The 14204-nt window shown below is 41.0% G+C and overlaps 1 protein-coding gene across 1 annotated transcript in view; it reads left to right on the top strand.

Annotated features, from left to right (window-relative positions):
* LOC128444070 (cyclin-dependent kinase 17) overlaps nucleotides 1-14204 on the top strand; it is a 31291-nt gene that overhangs the window by 15601 nt on the left and 1486 nt on the right. The window contains exons 3-15 of the mRNA XM_053426368.1: nucleotides 417-581; nucleotides 1801-1934; nucleotides 7289-7414; nucleotides 9255-9311; nucleotides 9493-9607; nucleotides 10912-11006; nucleotides 11269-11331; nucleotides 12339-12462; nucleotides 12575-12695; nucleotides 13135-13232; nucleotides 13396-13501; nucleotides 13891-13933; nucleotides 14099-14189. Of these exons, the coding sequence (XP_053282343.1) occupies nucleotides 417-581; nucleotides 1801-1934; nucleotides 7289-7414; nucleotides 9255-9311; nucleotides 9493-9607; nucleotides 10912-11006; nucleotides 11269-11331; nucleotides 12339-12462; nucleotides 12575-12695; nucleotides 13135-13232; nucleotides 13396-13501; nucleotides 13891-13933; nucleotides 14099-14189 (1338 nt within the window). The remainder of the gene's footprint in view (nucleotides 1-416; nucleotides 582-1800; nucleotides 1935-7288; nucleotides 7415-9254; nucleotides 9312-9492; nucleotides 9608-10911; nucleotides 11007-11268; nucleotides 11332-12338; nucleotides 12463-12574; nucleotides 12696-13134; nucleotides 13233-13395; nucleotides 13502-13890; nucleotides 13934-14098; nucleotides 14190-14204) is intronic.

Genomic DNA, 14204 nt, shown 5'->3' with positions numbered 1-14204 from the left:
CTTCTCGTGATAAATACAATTAAAATTCTGTGTCTTTACATAAAATCCATTTAAACAAACGCATGCTTAATGTGCTATAGTGATGCAATAGGCTTTCCTGCTAAGTCACAGCAGTTATTATATTACATAGAAATCTATGCATCAGTAGATTAGGACTTAAAACCATTATGTAACGATAGTGAATATTTTATGCAGTCTGGTGTTATGCTACGGTTTCGCCACTGCATCAAAAATCTGTTTGTCAGACAGACAGAAAATGTCTATATATATATATTTATCATAACGTTTAACTTTAGCATGTCTGTACTTCACTTTGCCATTTGTCATTTATTGTCTGACTCAAAACAATTATATACCTGCAATGACAATGAACAAACAATTATTATATCCATTGTCTTTTGTGTCTTCTCCGGCAGAGCCCATAGTGAGGAATGGTCGTCCTCCGTCTGCCCACAGCGTCCACTCCTTCCTCCATCAGTACACAGGATCCTTCAAAAAGCCACCGCTGCGACGACCTCAAAGTGTTATCGGAGGAGGCCTCGGGTCTCTCATGGCCATGCCTCGCAATGGCAGTCGCCTTGGTGAGACACGCACACACACACACACATGCTGTGTTCACACTTGATTAGCATCTTTGTGACTTTAAACCGAGGTTTAGCGCAGGATAACTATTTTGTGTTGAATTTGTAGAATGTGTGTAGATACTACAGTGGCAAATTTTATTCTAGTTTTTAGTTTAAATATAAAGCTGTTAGATTTAGCCTTTAAATAGCTACATGTAGACTATCCTCAAATCATGTCAGATGCTTGTCTTACACTTTTCTACTGAGTCAGCTGAGCCTTCATACACTAAGTGATATATCTTGTGTGAAACTATGCACTGAAACAAAGATTCCCGGAGGCAGATGTCCGCGCAGAAGTATCAGTTCAATCATTCTGGATTTTACATTCAGCCACACTGTAACCTATTTGTTAGAAAATGGAGCCATACCATAATGATTTAAGATGCTTTAAAGAAAACCAGTCGCCTGGATTGTGAGCCGAGGTAAAAATGTTACATTGTTTCTTTAATATAAACATATTAAAGAAAAAGTTTATTTAATATAAACATAAAGTTCCTTTAATATAAACATAAAGCCTGGATAAGATAGCAGTGTGTTTTGTCCTGTATGAAACCCAAGTTTGTTTGAGATGTGGGGAAATGAGCATGATATATGGATTTGTCTAAGGCCCTGTGGCACTAAAGTATATTAAATACATCAGTCAAACTTATTAAATCTAAAATACTTTCTGAGCACGTCATGTGTTCAACACAGCCGAGGGCAAGATAAAAAGAAGCTGATAAAAGTAAGTAATTTACTGAAAGACGAGTTTATTTAATGCATCACCTTTCACTTGGCAGATCACAAAGTGCTGCACGAAACCACAGTTTTTACAATTAAATAATTAGACAAAGCATTAGCACACGAAAACACTTTGAAAACTATTTGGTATCCTTTGGTTTTTCTTCTGATACCAGTGTTGAATTGACTGGTCAGAGATGTACATAGCTATCTGGCCATGGAGTTCTCTGTATGTTAGAACAAGAACCTTCCAATGTAAAGAATATAGACTGGATGTGATTTAGGTCATCTTGCTGGATCCAGTCAGCAAACCTTGCAGCAGCGATCTGATCCACTTGTAGGCTGTTCAGAGACAATCTGCTGAGCCCTGACCTGTTTCCACACAGACCTGCTCCATCTCCAAAGCTCAACCCCTCATCTTTCTTTTCCACTCTCTAACTTTCTCTCTCCGCTCCAGACATCGTCCACGAGAACCTGAAGATGGGGTCCGATGGGGAGAGCGACCAGGCATCAGGGACGTCCTCTGACGAGGTGCAGTCGCCCACGGGTGTTTGTCTGAGGAACCGAGGGAACAGACGCATCTCTGCAGAGGTGAAATTTGAGTCTCTTGTGTTGTCAGACTTTCTTTGTCCTTGCGCAGACTTCCTGCTTTTTGAAATAGTAATTATGTTGTGGGGTGTGAGTCACCGGCTACTCTTTAACAAGCTCTGACGTTTGAATATGTTATTGTTGTGAATCACAAAACATCTGCTCATCTTGGTTTTACCTGGAATAGCGGTTACTTCTCCACATTGTCATTGAAGGTCGGTTTAATATATTTCAATGGGAAGATAATGATTCTCAGTATTTAACAATGGACTTTTTTCCTCTCATACATACACGCAAGTAGTGGTAGTTACACAATGTCAACGTATATGGAAAGACTTTTGCTGTGATAATTTGTTGTTTTGTTTTTGAATAAGGATGTTATGAAGGTTGCGTTATTTTTTGTATTTATTTAATACAGAGCAGCACCATTATTTCAAAAATAACGATTCAACATTTGAGAACAAAAACAAGCCTCTGTAGAGATAAAATGGTCGTGGCTCCAGTCACACTGAGGCTGATTTAGTGGAGCATATTCCACGGACACAAATGGAGAACGTGATCTGGAGTGAAAGCTTTAGTCCTGTTGGGCCATAGCGACACAAAAGGCAGCATGAGGCCATAGGAGAAATGACACTTCTCAGATTTGAATCAGCTTTGTGTGTGTGTTTCCATAGTAATGAGAGAAAATCCGATGGACAAGATTACTCAATCATTTTTATTTCTGTCATTTGTTTAGTGTTAAATATGATCGCGGCATTACATTTGGAGAGTATACAGTGCCTTGCATAAGTATTCATCCCCTTTGGACTTTTCTACATTTTGTCATGGTATAACCACAGATTAAAATTTATTTCATCGTGAGTTTATGTAATGGACCAACACAAAATAGTGCATCATTTGGAAGTGGGGGGAAATATTACATGGATTTCACAATTATTTACAAATAAAAATCTGAAAAGTGTTGAGTGCATATGTATTCACCCCCTTTACTGTGAAGCCCCTAACAAAGATCTGGTGCGACCAATTGCATTCACAAGTCACATTTGCAAGTCACATAATTAGTAAATAGGGTCCACCTGTCTGCAATTTAATCTCAGTATAAATACACCTGTTCTGTGACGGACTCAGAGTTTGTTGGAGATCATTACTGAACAAACAGCATCATGAAGACCAAGGAGCTCACCAAACAGGTCAGGGATAAAGTTGTGGAGAAATATGAAGCAGGGTTAGGTTATAAAAAAATATCCAGAGCTTTGAACATCTCTCTGAGCACCATAAAATCCATCATAAGAAAATGGAAAGAATATGGCACAACCGCAAACCTACCAAGAGTAGGCCGTCCACCCAAACTGAAGAGTCGGACAAGGAGAAAATTAATCAGAGAAGCAACCAGGAGGCCCATGGTTACTCTGGAGGAGTTGCAGAGATCCACAGCTGAGGTGGGAGAATCTGTCCACAGGACAACTATTAGTCGTCTACTCCACAAATCTGGCCTTTATGGAAGAGTGGCAAGAAGAAAGCCATTGTTGAAAGGGATCCATAAAAAATCCCGTTTGGAGTTTGCCAGAAGCCATGTGGGAGACACAGCAAACATGTGGAAGAAGGTGCTCTGGTCAGATGAGACCAAAATTTAACTTTTTGGCCTCAATGCAAAACGCTATGTGTGGCGAAAACCCAACACTGCCCATCACCCTGAGCACACCATCCCAACAGTGAAACATGGTGGTGGTAGCATCATGCTGTGGGGATGCTTCTCTTCAGCAGGTACAGGGAAACTGGTCAGAATAGAGGGAAAGATGGATGGAGCCAAATACAGGGAAATCCTTGAAGAAAATCTGATGCAGTCTGCAAAAGACTTGAGACTGGGGCGGAGGTTCATCTTCCAGCAGGACAATGACCCTAAACATACAGCCAGAGCTACAAAGGAATGGTTTGGATTAAAGAATGTTAATGTCTTAAAATGGCCCAGTCAAAGCCCAGACCTCATCCAATAGAGAATCTATGGCAAGACTTGAAGATTGCGGTTCACAGACGGTCTCCATCCAATCTGACTGAGCTTCATCTTTTTTGCCAAGAAGAATGGACAAACCTTTCCATCTCTAGATGTGCAAAGCTGGTAGAGACATACCCCAAAAGACGTGCAGCTGTAATTGCAGCGAAAGGGGGTTCTACCAAGTATTGACACAGGGGGGTGAATACTTATGCACCCAACAGATGTCAACTTTTTTGTTCTCATTATTGTTTGTGTCACAATAAAATGTATTTTGCACCTCCAAAGTACTATGCATGTTTTGTTGATCAAACGGGAAAAAGTTTATTTAAGTCTATTTGAATTCCAGTTAGTAACAGTACATAATGGGAAAAAGTCCAAGGGGGGTGAATACTTATGCAAGGCACTGTATATACACACACACACAAGTGTATTTTATATTTTGCTGTAACAACAACACAGACAAAACCTTATTATTGTAGCATACCGGTAGTATCCACATTATATTATGTCTTTCTCTACAAGGTTCAGTGTGTAAAATGTAGTGACATCCACTACCTCCAAACATGAAAGAGACCCTGCTGTTGCCTTCATCTAAAAACTCAAAAGGTGTAGCTTGTCCAGTTTGGACTATTCTAAAAAAATATGGCGGCCTCCTTATAGAGGACTCGCTTCCTGTGTAAATATAAAGTTTTCAATTAAAACGTTCCCAATTTAGGGTAAAGAAAACAATAATTTCTCAAATTAAGATGAAACCCACCAGGATTATTTTATATCCAATTTCTGCCAATAGATCCCTTTCACCTAAATCTTACACCCTGGACCTTTTTAATCCATCTTAATGACTACTAATGGGATTTTAGGGACATACACCTGACTGCAATGTCAGGGTGACTGTGGGATAGTGAAAGTGAAATGTCAGTGAAGGTTAACCCTTACATGTTGACGTTTTTACTAATTTTAACCTCCTCATACACGCAAAGCATTTGCTTTTTGAAGTTGATTTATGATCATATATACTTTTGACAGATTCAATAAACCTGTCTGTGTGGTAGATGTTGACAATTTGACAAACTGCCAGTGGAGCACATCTTGCTCAGCCCCTGCTGGTTCATCACAGGAGGAAAAAGTCTTGTGATTGAAGAAGACACACTTCTCCTCCTCTTACAGGTTTTATCAGTCACTTTGATTGCAGCAGGATCTCTGGGGGTTTCTGATTTCTGAGCACATGACCTACAAAGACAAACCAAGCAAGACAGACTGCTCAAAAAAACAACCTGTAAACGTGCAGTTAAGCAGCTTACACCATTTGGGGCTATACCCACAAGCACACACACACATCCTGAGACACACACACACACACACACACATGTCACATCTCACTGTGCCTTTGCAAGCAGCGTACCTCACACTTCCTGTGACTGTTTCTCAACCAGAAAATGTTGTACACATACACAGTTACACTCAGATTCTTTCTTGCAGACCAACAAACACTCTGGGCATTGAATGTGCTGATACAAGCAGTATGATTGAGCGCAGAGTTGCTGTTGATAAAGTGATCCAGCAACGAAATCACTGTGTGGCCTCACTCACGGTCTCTATGCTACAGTGACTCTCAAAGGAGGGACGTTAGAAGAGGATGAGGACGAATGAGGAAGTCCTTCCGTCTCTGGTCAGGTAGCGGATTGGTGGATTGTCAGTCTCTGGCTGCAGAGGAAGCAGTGCTGTTTTGGGATTACATCACAAGGATTACTGTAATACGGTCCAGATGGGCCCCTGTTGTAACAGATTAGGCCTGGTTGATTGGACAACTAGAGGAGGGTGGGGGGTGCAAAGGTCAGGTGATGGATGGCATCACTTGCTCCGATGACAAACCACCAATCCTGGTCCTGCACACAGACAGTACGGAGCAGCAGCGCTGGATGTAATGATCAAAACAAAAATACACAGATGCACATTGTGGCAGCGTGTGCTCAAGCTGAACGGCTGTTATTTACATGAATGCGACTTCATGTTTTTTAAATTTCTGATTAATCTGCAATCAAAAATTTGATCCAAAATTAACAGAAAGTAGAGAGAACTTTCTGTCCCCAAAGCCTGTGTTAATCTTTTTATTTTGCTTGATTTGTCCCAACACAACAAAACTGAAAGACATTATCAGAACGTAACAGCAAATACTCTTATTTGAGAAGTGAATACAGCCCCAAATTTATTATTAAAATAGTTATGGATACCTTTTCTGTCAATCAACAAATACTTTATTATCAACTATTAATTTCATCTCTACATCAATGCATTGTTAGAGTAAGTAAGTAAGATGTAAGTTCGTTAAATCTAAAAAAGCTTGTGGTTCAGAGTACATCCTTTTTATGTGCTTGAATTTCATTTAGGATTTTTATTGGTCCTCCACAGATTTCATACAAATATATTTGAATATACGCTAACAGACTAACAAATCCACACAGCAGAAAAATATGTCTAATCAAATTCTTTGTCAGTGCATCAAATGCAACCTCAGTAGGATGCGTTCTACTGTGTGCCATTCTAGTTGATAAATATAATTATTTTTATTGGTATTAAATGGGATTATTTCTGGTAAACTGTTTGAGTAATTTGACAAGTAACAATATCAGACATGCGCTGCATCCAACTCCTCAAGTGTGAGGCCTCGCTGCTGTCATTAGTCGAGTCACTGTCATGGTTCATCAATCCCGGATTTCTCCGTTTTCACATTTATCAGTGAGCTTGTTGTTCAAATGTGGAAAGTTCAGAGTTGCATATTATTGTATTGCAGTAAGGGGGGCAGAGCAGTCGAGTGTTACTAAGTGTCCAGTGTAACCTCGGGGGGGGTAGATTTAAAGCAGAGAGAGAGAGAGACCGGATTAACAGTAATCTAACAAATGAAGGAAATGCATGATGGGAAGGATCCAGACATTGCATTGTGATGGTGTGTGTATGTTTGTGTGTGTGTTGGATCTTTATATAAGAACTCATTAGATTCATGATTTAGTACTTTGTTGCCCTGGGAAAGACTTTACCCTGAACTCTTAAAGGGCCCCCTACAGGGAGCCTTTCTCATGTGCACAGTCTGCTGCACAGAACTGTATGGAAGCATGCGGCTACACGTGTATTTATACACACACACTGCCCTCTCTGTTGACCAGTGAGGCCTAAAGCTGGCTGTATAATGCTGGTTCTTAAAGATTCTACTTGTTTACTCTGGATCTCTGCCATTTTTTTTTTGCTAATCAGTGGTATTTATTCAGAGCTTACGCTGTTTACTGAGAGTTAACTCCGTTTTCTCAGGGTTTTACACCATGTGGACACAAATTGAGTCTCTGTTGTGTGTCTCTCTTTGTGTGTCCAGGACCTGAACAAACGTCTGTCTCTTCCGGCCGACATCCGGATACCTGATGGTTACTTAGAAAAACTGCAGCTGAGCAGCCCATCCTTCGACCAGCCGCTGAGCCGACGCTCCCGCAGAGCATCACTGGTGAGAGAGAAAGAAAGGGGGAGAGCAAGAGGCTCTAGAGAGAGAGATAGAGGGATACGGAGGAGTAATCATATTTCTGAATGAACTAGGTGAAGTAGAGAATAGAGAAGCTGATTAAGAGAGTGAGTAGTTAAGAGATATACATATATAAATAACAGCATCAGTGTATGATGACCAGAGAACTACAGATAAGATCATTTGACACAGTTTTTAATGAAATTATGTTGTTTTCCCTTGAAAGTCTTTGATAAGATTGTTTTGGGTTAAACCGGCAAATTAAATAATCAAACAAATCATCACATGAATCTAAATCCAATGTTGCCATGAAGAGGTGTTTAAGATCTCATTGTCCAATAGGGGAGGCATTAATAGAAATGTATCTTATGCATGTTTTTAGCAATCACAAGAATACAATACATATAATGAAAAGACCCGATATATTATCTAGAATAAAATTTATGAGAAATACAAAATGCTGTATAGCAACATGAATAATTTAGAGTCTAACGTGTTTAGATCACACACAGCGGCCTCAAACACCTAACATGTTTTAACTCAGGCATCAGTATGAATTGTATGGAGGATGTGTATCATCTTATGATGAACTCTAAGTCATATCCTCATCTTATCTTACATTTTTCAGCTAAGAATGGATCTGCTAGGTAACTAAGGCCAACATCTGTCGGATACATGTAGTGGAGGAAAACGTGTTTGTACCTCCACACTGTACTTATGTAAAGGGAAACTATTTGTAACCACGACTGAGCAATTCTGATATGAAAGTCGTGTGTAGAAGAGTGTGACAGAATCAGAAGGAAACGGAAACTGAGCGGATGACAGGGAGGAGCTGCAAACAGCAAATCTCACACCTCGACCATTATCTGTCTAACCTCATCCTCTCAGTGTTATCACGTGTTAACATCACACTCCAGCATTCACTTTATCAGCTGCCTCGATAATTAGCTTGTAATTTTACTTCCTGTCGAAAGAAAAACAGAGGAAAAGTAAGAAAATGAGCTTCACTCATACACGCTCCCCTGCAGGGTGGTTTATAAAGCAACGTCCTGGCTTGGCAATATTCACATTGTTCAACACCCGGACCTCTCAGCTCATCTGGTGCTGGGCCATCTGGGTCAGTCCAAAATCTGGTGACCCTGCCGTTAGTTTTTAATGCTCCTAGTTTCTGGAAAAGCTTTTCTCAGGACTGAACATGACCTCCGACTCTCACTTGGAAAAACAAAGCTGTTGCGTTTTATTAAAGAGCTTTGGATCATAGTTATTAGATAATCTCTCTCTCCGTGCATGTAATAAAGTGCCTGTGAACTCTGTGTGCAATTTGTTCTCTCATATTAGATTTTTAGCACATTATGGCTTTAGCTCCTTTTTATCAATTAGTGCTGATTATTATATATTATTGTCTGTCATTACACAATTTATTTAATTCGATTAACAGCCCTAACCGAAATATATTCCGTGTATTCACTTGACAGGTGTCAAATCCTCACATATGAGAAACAGAAACCAGCTCTTTGAAAAATGACTAAAATACTACCAACCAGACCACAAGAGTTTTCAGTTGTATATAAAATAAATCTGCTTTATAAATAAAGTTTTCCTTTGCATGTCTTGCCTATAAACAAACACTTTGTAAAAGCCAAAAGCCAACGGTCCTTTGTCACAACACATTAGAAGTGATGGTGGTCGGGGGCGTGTGACCTCCTTACATCCCCCTCTGTTGCTGCGAGGCCGTCACAAGGATTTTTCGTGGTGTCTATAAGCTTGTCATCGCTAATTTAGACGCCGCCCTCATTAATACGGTTTGTCCCTTTCTCTCCTCCAGTCAGAAATAGGATTTGGGAAGCTGGAAACCTACATCAAACTGGACAAACTGGGGGAGGTATGTGGAGTGTGTGGGTTCAGTGTCAGCCTTGGACTCTTGTTTTCCACCAGGTGCTAATTCTCAGTGGCACTTGGTGACATATCGTGCACAGACACATTCACAGATTTTACTTTTGACCACTGATGCCTCAGTCCAATCTCTGAATCCTGTCCCCGCCTCTGTCCTTCTCGTCCTCCAGGGCACATACGCTACCGTCTTCAAAGGGAGGAGTAAGCTGACAGACAACCTTGTGGCGCTGAAGGAAATCAGACTGGAGCACGAGGAGGGGGCACCGTGCACAGCGATCCGAGAAGGTACGAAAGGTTGACCACGAACCCTGCGCCAATCACACAACTGACTCCACTCAGAGTAGACGGTAGAAGATTATATTTGTTTATGATAATGTGCCTTCAACAACAGAGCATGTTTGAAGACGCTGGTACAATTCTGGTTGTTGTGAGTGTTTGAGAATCGTGACACTTGAACCAAGGTTCAATAATAAAAACAATTGCTCTGTTATCACCACCCTCAAAAAGAAATGAAATGTGCTCAATTTGGAGGGACAGTGATGCATCAGCTGAAGGCAGCAGTATGTCTTCCATTCACTTTCACTGCAGCCGGCACATCTGACAAATTCAAACATGTCTTCAATTTAGCTGGGATCATCTTTGGACAACTACATATTAATGCTCAAAGATTGAGGATTCAATATTTTGCCATTTCACTATGGGACTAAAAGATGTACATCTTGTCATCACCTTAATCAATATTTATATGTATTAGTCGTGATTGTGACATCACCTCCTAAGTGTGGGGTTGTTTTGGGACAGTATTTGTGTGAGTCTGTGTGTCCCTGTGCTGTGGGTTTATGTAGATACTGTTTACTTTGTAATTACTTAAAGATTAGTTAAAAGTCAGGTTTGTTGGTTTTTAGAACACTTTCTTTAATTTATTTGTTAAAATCCTCCTCTAAGGCCACAAAGTATCACTTAATAAAGTCGGACTAAATTAAATAATCGGTCGCCGTGCTTGTCCGTCACTGACCGACCTGCCTGCCCGTGTCTCACTGCGCAGGCAGGTCTTCAGCAGGAGAAACAAACAATGCTGAAACATACATGACGACGGAAAAGTCGGCTTTGAGCAGTTGTCAGTCAGTACATGTTCATGTTTTGGGGCGTAGCTTTGACAAGAGGGCTGATGGGAGTGGGTGGGATGTATCTGTTGTGTTTTTGCAGATGCAACATCCCAGCCTCCTCGCCTTTTCTCAATTTTCCAACCTTTCCACGCTTTCATTGAAAGTCTGAGACATTTGTGAGGGATGTAAGGATTTATAATACACATGACTGAGGTTGATTAGTGGAAACCAACCTATATGAGCGTTTAGTTATAGTTTGTGTTTTAATTAGTAATTGTTATTATAAAGTAATGAAAGAGGCATGATACTTAAGTGTGTACTGGTGAGATTAAAAACTAACGGCTAAAAGAGAGAAAATCTTATCTAAAATAAAAGCAAATAACATATTACAGACAAACGAAGACAACAAAACTGAAATGTTTTTTCCGTATGTCACATAATGCAAAAACAAACCAGCCTTTTTTCCTTTTTTTCCCCCTCTAGTGTCGTTACTGAAGGATCTGAAACACGCCAACATCGTGACGCTGCACGACATCATCCACACAGAGAAGTCACTGACACTGGTCTTCGAGTACCTGGTGAGACCAACACATCCTCCGCCCTTCACTTCCTCCATGACTCACATGTTAAAATATGCTAAAACAAATATATTCTACATCTTTAATATTCATGAGCCTCAGGAGATTAGAGCTTGCTTTCCTACTGTTTGTGTGCCTGTAGCCTCTGCACTCCTCTGACGTCCATTCTCTCTCTCTCTCTCTCTCTCTCTCTCTCTCTCTCTCTCTCTCTCTCTCTCTCTCTCTCTCTCTCTCTCTCTCTCTCCCCCTCTCTCTTGTCCAGGACAAAGACCTGAAGCAGTACATGGACGACTGTGGGAACATCCTGAGCATGCAGAATGTCAAGGTGAGCTGCCGCAGGCTGCCTGCTGGCCCAGCCAACTTCAGCAACTTCCAGGACTTAAGTGGTTGCTTACACTAACAAAAAACACTGTTGGTGTGCCCCCTGGTGGTGGATTGTACGAAGTAGCACTTGTTTTTTTAACCTTTTCCATAAAAACCTGTGTAGAAATTTTGTAACATTGCCTTTTTGGGACTAAAAAGATTTGAAGACGTATTGTTATTTAAAAACAAAAGAAATCCAAGAAAAACTTCTTGGATCAACGTGACACAAAACATTTGCTGCTTAATCAACAGAGGTGCCCACAATTTCCCCAAAAAGGTCAAGGTACAAGGTTCAACAGATAAAAAGCTGTTATTATTGTGGCTACATGATTAAAAACAAGAGCAACGCATGCTGACAACACACCGGATCAAACAGTCATGCACACATATAAGTGAATTAAGTCACAGCTTCTGTCACGCGTGAGTTTACACAGCAACAGCTGGCTCCCTCATTACCCCTGCACTCAACTCTCATAAACTCCACATCACAAATTATAGTAAATAAATCTGATAAAGAAGTAAATTCTGTCAAAACCATACATCACTTTTACCCCCTCAATACAATAATAGATATTATTGTAGTAATAGAAGTAAGAAAGGCTTGGGTTGTTCAGAGCAGTAGTTCCTAAATTAGGGGCTAAGATCGCCTAGGGTGGTCACAAGATGATTTCCATCAATTAAATTAAATTAAAATAATTTGAAATAGCATATTTTAGGCGTAATTGTAACAAAAAATGTCATATTTAAACATAAAATAAACACAGTCTCTCGCAGCTTTATTTTGGAGTTTAGAAAGACCATCAAAAGATTATGTGTGACCATAAGCATTTCATTTAAACCTGGTACTCTCCTTAACAATATTTCAGAAATAACATTCATAACGTTTGGTGTTTTTATTCACACCCACTGCATGAAACTGAGTTTGACAATAAGATCATGGTTGCTAATCAGAAATGTCTCTTTCCTCAGATTTTTCTGTTCCAGATCCTGCGAGGCTTGGCGTACTGTCACAAACGGAAAGTTCTTCACAGAGACCTGAAGCCCCAGAATCTGCTCATCAACGACAGAGGAGAACTCAAACTGGCCGACTTTGGTAAACGACAAGCGCTCACATTAAAGATTGAATGGAGATCTGAAATCTGCTTTATCTATATTTTACTACTGCATAACACATTGTTTATATCTCACACATTTCTGCTCCACAGGGCTGGCGAGGGCGAAGTCTGTGCCCACTAAAACATACTCTAACGAGGTGGTAACACTCTGGTATCGGCCTCCCGACGTGCTGCTCGGCTCCTCTGAGTACTCTACACAGATAGACATGTGGTGAGTGGGCCTCGCGCTCCAGGGGCGAATACAACTGTTACAAAACACGTATCACACTCATGGCTACTCTCTTCTTTCTGCCCATATGCCTACAGAAGATCCAAATATTTCCAATTTCACTAAAGTGTTTCACGTCTCTAACGAACACAGATTTTTAGAGTTTTTTTTTTTGTCGATGCTCTTCAGGACAGACGTACACAGAGACTTTGATGAGCACGTGCTGCTCATGAAGACACCCTCACCTTTTCTGGCATTTGACTTTTGATGATTTTACCCGCTGCTTTCTCCACTCACAGACACAAAGCAGTCAGTTAAAGCTCGACTCTGGGAGTTCGGTCTAAAAAGTTCATGCTGGTGTAACTACAGACGACCTGTAGAGTAAGATTGTGTTTGAAGCTTCATTCAGACCTAATCCCTCCTGTCTGCGTCTCCCTCACAGGGGTGTGGGTTGCATATTCTATGAGATGGCCGCCGGCAGGCCCCTGTTTCCAGGCTCCACGGTGGAGGACGAGCTGCACCTCATCTTCAGGCTTCTAGGTGAGTGCTGCCCCCTGTTGACCGGGACGCGATGGAACTTCTGAATATGAGCCTTTAATCGCATTAACCCTGGCATGTAGCCCCTGTGGCAGCGTGGAAAGCCCCCTGCAGCTGCCGCCGCGAAGCCCAACTCTGACATGGTCAATTGAATGTCCCTCCACAGGCACTCCGACAGAAGACAGCTGGCCTGGAATATCCTCTATTGACGAGTTCAAGTCCTACAAGTTCCCCAAATATAAGCCCCAGCCCCTCATAAACCATGCACCCAGGTAATCATGGACTATTCATACTCTGTTGTCATTTGATCTTTCTCTATCTTTTTACACAAGACATAGTGAACTACAGTTTATACCATGTTTATTACATTTATCAGCTGTAAACAGCCTTTAAGTTAATGAACACTTCCCCTGACCTCTCTTCTCGTTAGCCCTGTTGTCATTGGAGATGGAAAAGAGCAAATGTTTCTGAGCACAGCCAGGTATCAGAGAAGAGCTTTCTCAGTTTGTAGTGAATGAGACGTTAGTATTTGAGGTTTGTTTAGTTAGCATCTGGTGCTTTTTGTTACTTCCTGTAAGGACATCCTGTGGAATAGTTGACTGTTTTCCTTCCTTACACTCGCCAATATCTGCTGACCTCCCCTCCCCTCCCCTCTCTGCAGGTTGGACACTGATGGCATTGACCTGCTGATGTCATTCCTAAAAGTGAGTCTCTCAGTATCAGGCAGGCGTTAAAAGCAGCGCGACAGATTTTGCAGCTATGTCAGGACTGTATTTATAGAAGGAAATGCATCCAGGCACATGCTCATTTGTATTCAATCACACACTGACTGTTCCTGTTCTTTTACTGACTATGTTTCTTAACTTCAGTACGAGTCCAAAAAGAGGATGTCTGCCGATGAAGCAATGAGACAGCCGTACTTCAGGAGCCTCGGGCCACGTGTGCTCCCGCTGCCAGAGAGTGAGTAATGAAATG

Source organism: Pleuronectes platessa, chromosome 7, assembly GCF_947347685.1.
Source record: "Pleuronectes platessa chromosome 7, fPlePla1.1, whole genome shotgun sequence".
Taxonomy (NCBI): domain Eukaryota; kingdom Metazoa; phylum Chordata; class Actinopteri; order Pleuronectiformes; family Pleuronectidae; genus Pleuronectes; species Pleuronectes platessa.
The sequence above is the reverse complement of the archived record's forward strand: the minus strand, read 5'-3'. Positions and strand labels throughout refer to the sequence as shown.